We start from the raw sequence: 9,232 nt of genomic DNA on the forward strand, positions 1-9,232 counted from the left end.
GCTGTCAAGCATCTCAAAAGATGAATTTAGACAATGTTTTGAAAAATGGAATAAAAGACTAGACAAGTGTATTAGTGTAAATGGAGAGTACTTTGAAGGGGATTGAAGGTTTGTGCTTAAAATTTGAATAAATAAGTTTAAAAAAAATAAGTTCGGTTTCTTTTGGGTACCCCCTCGTAGATACATAATGACAGTGTGATGAAATGTGTGTTTCAATAAAGTGATCGTTCCATAATTTTACACTTAATGTACAATTTCATTTAAATTAAGTATTTTAAATATTACACATGTAAGAAATATAGTTTTAATCCACTTTCAAAGGTTACGATTTTTTGGATACTCTTTTTACATTTGTGTAGCTCTTTATATTTTGTGCATGTTTTAACATGTTATAAAAATTGTATTTTACATGTTTGTTTAAATAATGCAATTATATTTGTATAATGTAGGATTCTAGTTGTTAATATGTTGGTGAATTTGTAGTACAGTGATATAGTTGGTGTTGGTTTTGATGCATATTCTGGCATGGTATCAAATCTGTTTGGTTCCCTTGATGTGTCTTGAAGTTGATACAAGCTGTCCTGTAGACAAACAATGTATCTAAGATATTTAAACTTCTGGAAATTATTATTAAGATATTTATAATATTTCCAATATTTATGATATATTTCATTTAAATAAATCATTTTTAAATATGACATGTAAAATAATGGATTCATCACTTAAAAAGACATGGATTTCATCAAGCTTTATTTTGCAATTGTAACACTTGTAATATATCTAATAATGGCAAAGTTGTCACATAATTGGTCACGATGTAATTATTTTTCAGAGAAGGTGATGTAGATGGACAACTGTAATGAAGTGATGTGTAAGAAGCATTGGTGTGCTACAACTACTTATAATCTAATGTATTCCTTTAAGCTCTAGTTTAATATTATCCTTCTGTTTGTGTTCTGAGACATTTCTGTAACAAAATTCTGTACATATTTTTTTGTTTTTCTACCCAGATGTTAACTCAGTCAGAGTATACCTTAATATGGTTCCTTATTATTGAAACACTGTATTTCCTCACATACTTCACTCCTTGTGGATCTACATTCTTTGCATTTATTTTCATGTCAGATTATTTTAACTGGACTCGGAGAATTTGTGAGGATCCTGAATAGTGAAGACTCACTCAATAAAGTGATGGGCTTCTGACTTCTGAGCCAGACTTAGATTTCCAGTAGAGGAATTGTATTTTTCTCTTTGTTGTCACACAGGGAATGATTGTGTGGCCCACTCAGCCTCTTATGAAATTAATTGAATTGAATTTATTTACATTCTATAAATCCTAAGCAGGTTANATGAAACTGAACTCTGACTTCTGTCCAGTGCCAAGGTTCAGAATGTGTAGGGCTTAACCTCCATTGTCTTCTTTGTACCTGCTTGGCTGAACTTTATGTTAATTCATGACCACAGTGAAGAACTGCATGTGCCCACTTCTCTCCTTTTTTTGGTCTCTTCTTTGTTATAAGACCATTTATTGTCTTCATCCTTTGTGGTTTGTTTTGTAATGCTGTCAGTGGGTAGACTATATAGCACTGGATGGTAGGATGATTGGTGGATTGGAAAATATTTGGGAGGAAGTGGCCATGGCCTAAATGAAATACTATCCTGGCATTTGCCATGTGGAACCAAGGGAAATCACGAAGAACCTTCCTCAGGATGACCAGTGTCCTGGCTTAGATTTGAACTGAGCACCTCTCATATAAAAGTTTCAAGTATCCTCACTACACTAACTTGTTCATATTATCATCATTATTAAATTATAATTATTTATTATAATTCTGTTTTAGAACCACTGGAGACTGGCTGTGATTTTGGTACTGTTTGAAGCATATTCAGAATGGATGACACATAAAGACGTAAAATCATCTGGCAAAAGCCATACATCTCCTTATGATTTGTTTGAAGGGGAACAGAGCTTCTACTTCGAGTGTTTGCAGACTGTTGTAGGTAAGTTAAATATGTGTGAAGTAATGGAGGAAATTGTGTGAGGTGCTACATGGAAGTTTCCAGACTCTTAAAAACAAATGTCTGGTTTCTCTCTTGACGGTACAAAAATATTCACTTCACTGTAATTCTGTGGCACATGAATGCAGTGACTCCACTGTTTCCTCTGTTGCCCTCTTACAATAGACTGACTTGGAACTGAACCTATGTCTTTGCTGTGAGAAGCTAACTCATGTGACTGTGCTATAGAACAATTGAAGTTTGACCAAAATTGGTCGTTTGGTGTGTAGAATATTGAGCTACAATCTGATGAGCGGACAGACAGACATCTGCAGCTTGCTAATTGGGTTTCTTCAGAGATCTAAAAATGGTTACTGAACTGATAGAAATATTGACAGTTGCACTTTTGGAGTAGTCGTGTCTCTTAAACTGTCATTAATTGCTATTGGTGGGGTTAAAAGACTATGACTATAGATAAACAGCACTAATATATTTTCACGTGTAAAGGGGTACACATGACTAATAATTGTGCATTCTATATTTGATGTCACTATCACAGCCACATTCATTTATAACATTTCACATGCAACTCCTGGATACCGAATCTCTCTCTGCTTAGTTCTTGAGAGCATGCAGATTCACTGCCGAGTCACTTATCTTTCTTCCGCATTCTGTTGTATTCTGGTCTGTGTTCTCTCATCTTCTGTTTTATATCTGCTTGGTGTACTGAATAAGGGACACCGAGTCAAATAGTTCATTTCTTTGCTATCACAAAACCGATATCTCCGTTGCTGTGAGAATAAACTTTTACTTAGCCGTTGTCCAACAGCCAACTGTATATGTTGCTTAGGAGACATCTGTTTAGAAGTCATTACTTATGCAGTGGATTCACATGTCACAATATGAATAGAAAGGAATGTCCCAGGGATGGAACAGATTCCTTATAAATGCATGTCATATTCTTATTGTTTTGCAGGGTCATCCATGCTGTTACTGCTCACGTACACTCTGACATGGTTACGATGGTGGGTTCATGCTGAGTGTAGACCACAGAACTACAGAAACATAATTCTGTGGAATGCCCTTGTTTTATCTAACTGTGGTAAATTTCTGATGATCCCCAGCTTAATATGGGGAGAAATTGGTACTGAAACCCATTCTCTTTTTATAATGGGCTACACATTCCTCTCCCAGTTGAAAGTATACTCAGGTGAGGACATTTGTTATTGTAAGCTGGACTGCTAATATGAAAAACGTTTTCTCATGGTCGTAGAAAGTATAGCCTACCATCTATTTTAAGGATAACTTGTTCGCAGATGTGCTGTTGAGTACTATAATTGTAATGTGGGGAAGTGATGAACAGCAAGCAGGACTTTGAACTGAATAGCCTAATTTTGGGAAACCTGAACCTAAAACTAGCCTTTTAAGCAAATTATGTCTGAGCTGTGAATCTGAACCAGTTCAAATCAGTTCTCGTTTTCTCCAGAGTACAACTTTTGATAAATTAATATGTGTATGAAATTGGGTACAATACTAAGTACAATTAATTTAATGTGCTGGTCATAAATGGCAGAAGGTCCAAATTCTTTTGTGGACCAACTTCAGCTTAAGAAGTGGAAAAACACTGTGAAACATAGTGCATTTTTAGCATATGTGTAGAGTGCAATGGATGTGTGTTTATGACAATTGACTTCCCAGGTGGTGAGGTTGGTTTTCTGTCAAGAATGCTTTGTAAGTAAGGTTTTGAAATATAACTGTATTTTGTTGGCCATACTGAATGTAGAATATCACAGTATATCACGATTTGACAAATGGGGCCGTCTACACAACAGAAGTATCTATGGTTGTAAACAAAGACATATCAATACTAATGTATCTCCATTCGTTTGTTGTGCTAGGGTGATCTGTTACATGTTTCGACCTTCAGGAGGTCATCCTCAGGCATACTTAACAAGAATTCAAACTTAGTTCTTGAACTGTATTTAAATATGAATCCATAATTTTACAATTTGTTCTATTTTTAGGCAGCGAATACTACTGTATTGTTGAATATATCTAATAAATGTACACTAAGAATACTCTAATAATATAGTTTTTAATTCTGTTTAAATATTAAGACTTATAACATTTTATATACTTTGTATTTTAATAATACATAGATATTAATGTAGTTTTGTCCTTGAAGAAGATGTAGCATCATCTTTTTCATGAACATAGACAAGGGTTAGGTTTTAAGACCTGTTCCTTTAAAACTTAGGGTGTTCTTGATCTATCCATTTTTCATGGGTCTTCCAGCTTGCTGTCATCCCCAAGGTTGACACTGAAACACTAGTTTGGGAAAGTGGCTTATGTCCATTCTTTCCAGGTGGTCTAACCAGCTCTTTTGATATAATTTTATGCCTTCAGTTAAGTTGTTCACTTTTAACCCATTACGAATGTAAGGTTTCCTCTGGCAGTCCAATCTTATAAGACCTAGTAAGGGTTTCAGGAATCCAATATGTGTAGCTTGATATAGAATAAATACAAATATTTTATGAGCAGTGGTGGTAGTGGCTGACTCTTTGTATAGCATTAGTGTATTCATCATAACTGCACAGTGCAGGAGTTCTGTGTTGGACTGCCGATATTGACTTTTTCTCACTGTTAATGAGTGCAAGAAGTTAAATAATTTGTTTGTCAGTTGTAGCCAAATGACTGTTATTAAAATCAGAACATACAAAATATTCTTGTTACAATATTGTTGTGTTCTTATGCAGTTAATTTTAAATGTTTTGATCTGTGGACGAATTTATGGGTGAAAGGCAAAGGACATTCTTAATAAATTTATGTATGAAAATAAGGTTATACTTGTGCGTATACACTGAGTAGATTGGTTATGGAATTGAAAATCAGCACATTTATCATTTTTTATAGTTGCATGGCTTTAGTACATATGGATTAACTGTTATCCAGTGCAAACCCCCCCCCCAATTTAATATGATACCTTAATATGAAATCTTGACATAAATATAGCTAACATGATTTGAAAATGTGGCACAGTTCAGATATTTGGGAACGGCTATAACAAATAAAACCTGATTGAGGAGGAAATTAAGAGGAGATTGGGTTCATTTGTGCTGTCCAAAAACATACAAATTGGAATTTACAAAACTATAATTTTGCCTGTGGTGCTGTATGGGTGTGAAACTTGGTCTCTGACATTAAGGGAGGAAGGCAGACTGAGGGGTGTTTGAGAACAGGGCGTTGAGGAGAATATTTGGACCGAAGAGGGATGAAGTGAGAGGAGGTTGGAGAAAACTACATAATGAGGAGCTTCATAATTTGTACTCTTCTCCAAGTATAATTAAAATGCTCAAGTCAAGGAGGATGAGATGGGCAAGGCATGTAGCATGAATGAGGGAGAAGAGGAATGCATATAGAATATTGGTAGGAAAGCCAAAAGGAAAGAGACAACTGGGAAGACGAAAACATAGGTGGGTGGATAGTATTGAAATGGATCTTAGAGAGACAGGATGGGGTCATATGGGCTGGATCGATCAGGCTGAGGATATGAACCAGTGGATGGCCCTTTTGAATATGGTAATGAGACTTCAGGTTCTGTAAAATGCTGGGAAATTCTTGAGTAGCTGCACACTTTGTGGGTTCTCAAGAAGTGCTCAGCTCCATGAGTGATCAAGTAAATGTTTCATCGGAATCAAGGCGTCTCTCTCAAATAGATTATGGAGTCCTTAATTTTGAACACTAGTTTTTGTTAAAACACAGGCTTAACATGCAAATTTTCTTCTCTGTGGCCTCTTAAAATTCTTATACCAAAATTATGTTTTAGAGGAAAAACAAAAGCATTAATATAAAACTATTTTGCTCTTCAGAGATAGCAGGATTTTGTACAGTAATTTTGCCTTACATTGCAATGACATGTTCATTTTTTATTGTAGTTTTAACATATTATATTAACATTTATATCAGTATACATAGACATGAGATTGGTTTCTGTTATTTACTACATTTTGTGCACTGGTACGGAAATGGCTGAGACTGGATACAAAACTTTCGGTATCTCCTAAACCTCTGAACCAAAACGTGAGGTTACTCGCTGAGCTGAATATATATTTCACATGGTTCAAAGCTCTGCAACCAGATAGCACATGATTTATACATGATATCAATGGAGAAAGGAGTATTGATAAATATGATGATAAAGATATAAAGGCAATAGGAGTCTTTTTAGAGTTTAGAAGGTCAAGATATTGAATAAATGTCTGCTGGGAAGATCAAGCGAGGGAAGATATACCATACAGAGTGGGGAAAGAGTGGACATAACGTTTGTTATATTCATATTTACTATTTACGATTTTTCTACTGCCTGGTGTTTGTCTTTACAGTTGTTTGTAACACATCAAAAGTTGGAGCTGGATTTATAATATTCTTTGGATTAGTTGCAAAATATTACTTATGTTACATGATCAGTAACATGAAATTGCAATGAAGATTATCAGCAGTTGTGAAATGCTGCTCGCTTCAAGGTGCAGGTATTTTCCTTGAAGTATTACATCACATTGTATTCATGTTTTATGTTCAGTTACTAAACAGATTATTCTATCGATTACAAGGAAGTGAGCTTAAACACAGCTGTCAAGGGACAATGTATTGATTATTCTTTTGTTCAGTGAACAAAGTATTTGGAGGAAAGAGGCAAGTATGTCCCTTGTGTTACATCTATCTCCTTTCCTGTGTTGTGTTCATATGAATGGGTCAGAAATTTCCACCTGTGTCTGTTCTCTCACATTTGCTGTTTTGAAATGTTCTTCCTTCTCTTGTGTCTCTTGTCACGTGGTCTTTCATTCGGTCTGTCCAATGTTGTCTTTGCCTTCCCAGTTCTATTATCTTCATCCATTTTCACATCCCTTATTCTTTTAGGAGTTTTGACATTTTACATTGTTTCTGTAACTGGTGGTGGACAGAGGTACATCCAAGAGGCAGTTCTTTTAATTCAGATATGAAGAATGAAGAAATGACAAAATCACTAAAATGAATGAAAGTTTGTTCTTTATCACTGTATTAAGATTGGCTGTGGGTCCAGCCATCTTCTGGTGGGTGTTGTCATAGTCTTCCATGGGCATTAAGCGGTTTGAGCGTAAAACTGGATTCTTACATGCACGTAGTGCTCATGTTAAGAATGTGTGGAGCTTTACATGTTAGTCTGATTCTTGAGTGTGGGAAAAACATTATTCTTATGTTTACTAAATTCTCTACCGTTTATTATGCCTAGGTACTGCCACCTGTCTTTCTGTAAAATAAAATAAATATACAACAAATTCCTGGTTATCTGATATCCCAGCATCATGCAACTGACACCAATTTAAAAGAAACTAACTACTTTTAGAAAATTTCTTCAAAAACGAAGTTGCAGTTACGCGTATATTTACCCACCACTGAGGAAATTCTACAGGGTTCTGACAGCGGTGTACAATGCTCAGATTTACTAGATTTTTGGACTTTGTCCATCATCTGGCATTTGAAAAACTAGATAACAGAACTTTTTGGAAACTGGATCTGTTTGTGTCCTCAGGTGAGAGGGGAGACACCTTCTCTGATGGGCCCCTTAGCAAGAACTAACTTCAATGCTTCCATAAAAGATGGCAAATCCCCCCCGTTAGAAACATGTCTACTGTCTCAGACAGGGATCATAATTATTGACACGATATTTCCAACCAGTGGCACAACTGGCACAAGCCTCTTAATTGCACCAACTGACAAAACAACCTGCCCCCAATTAAAAATACATTAATTACTTTACATTGCATTTGCTACATAACATGTTTAGATCAGTGTCAATGATTGTGATATGAACAAAACATCATAATTTAATTTGAATTTGATGGGTAGGGGTAGTAAAGTATGCCACCCCAGGTTGCTACTTAGCTTGCTAGCATACTGGCCCTGGCAGGATAGAGAAAAGATTATCTTTGTCCAGCAGTTAGACATATCACACAGTAATTTCCATTATTTTAGGTGTATTTAACATTTTCTGTTGGAATTCTGTAGAACCTCTGAGTAGGGTTTTTCTTGATTTAAAGTACAGTAATTGTTTCCAAGGCTGGTCACGGTAGCCGAGCGGTCTAAGGCATGTACTGTCTTCATTTGCTTGGAAACCGGGATCTTGGGTTCGAATTCCACTCAGGGCATGGATGTTTGTGTGCGTTTTTCTGTGTTTGTCTACAGGTAGAGGCCTTGCGACGAGCTGATCACCCGCCCAAGGAGTCCTACCGAATGTGTAAGATCTAGAAAAACCGAAGTGAACAGAGAAGTTGATGGAGGTAGGCCAAGGCCCCAAGGAAAAAAAATTGTTTCCAAGGCAAACTTTAAATGGGGATTTTACTGTATAGTCCCAGTTTGATAGAGACATGTTCTGACAAAGAAGACAAACTTGAAATTGCGCGTTTGGTATTTGAGCATTCCAGCAGCAGTGAATGAAGGGTTCCTTGTGTTTTGATGTATATTTTTTTATCTGTTCTACATTTCAGAATATACACACAAGTGTTCCTATTTACTTTAGACCCCGGGTTCACAACGTAAATCAACGTCACAGACATCATACTGTGGGGTCACAGATCAGTACAGTTGTGACTGAAAATAATTTAATTTCAAGAAGTGTCAGGAAGATTGAACTGAATGTTGGGAGATTCCATTTGTTGCAGATTTGAGTTGTAATATTTTTATGTTTATTTTAAGAATTTTATGTATATTAACACATATGATGTATTAAATATGATATTAGGATGAGGTAAATGTTGTTGTATTGGAAACTGAAAATTCAAAGGTGCCACTAATCTCCATAGCCTCTTGGTTTAATTCAGTCCACACCACTACACCCTGTTTCCATTTTACTAATATCCTCTTAATTATACTACTCCAAATTTCCTTTTGTAATGTTTAGGCATGATTACTGCTTATGGTTTGTTTTTAGTGGCTAGGGCAAATGAGGAAATTATGTAAACTGAAGCACAAAAATATATTTATGGAGAGCTTAGTAACCTCAAATGTTTCACAGTATGAAATTTCCATAACTAGATAAATTGTACACTGCATTCCTTTTGCCTGAATGTGAATTATGTATATATATATACTTAAATGTAGATAGTTTAGCACTTGGTGGACAATGTAAAGGGAGGCACAGATCATTAATGTGCAGTAGTGATATTTACGTTCCCTATATTGGAGTTTTGAACTATAT

The 9,232-nt window shown here is 35.6% G+C and overlaps 1 protein-coding gene across 5 annotated transcripts in view; it reads left to right on the forward strand.

Annotated features, from left to right (window-relative positions):
• LOC111870343 (protein ARV1) overlaps positions 1-8,777 on the forward strand; it is a 17,408-nt gene extending 8,631 nt beyond the window's left edge. For 4 of the 5 annotated variants that reach the window (XM_023862539.2, XM_023862542.2, XM_023862543.2 and 1 more), the window contains 4 exons: positions 1,842-2,001; positions 2,975-3,208; positions 6,381-6,527; positions 8,523-8,777. In XM_023862539.2, coding sequence (XP_023718307.1) covers positions 1,842-2,001; positions 2,975-3,208; positions 6,381-6,484 — 498 coding nt within the window. In that variant the 3' untranslated portion in view covers positions 6,485-6,527; positions 8,523-8,777. The remainder of the gene's footprint in view (positions 1-1,841; positions 2,002-2,974; positions 3,209-6,380; positions 6,528-8,522) is intronic. The other variant, XM_023862540.2, reaches the window with a different exon arrangement.
• The last annotated feature ends 455 nt before the right edge of the window (positions 8,778-9,232 follow it).

The sequence above is a fragment of the Cryptotermes secundus genome, unplaced genomic scaffold (assembly GCF_002891405.2).
Source record: "Cryptotermes secundus unplaced genomic scaffold, Csec_1.0 scaffold391, whole genome shotgun sequence".
NCBI lineage: Eukaryota > Metazoa > Arthropoda > Insecta > Blattodea > Kalotermitidae > Cryptotermes > Cryptotermes secundus.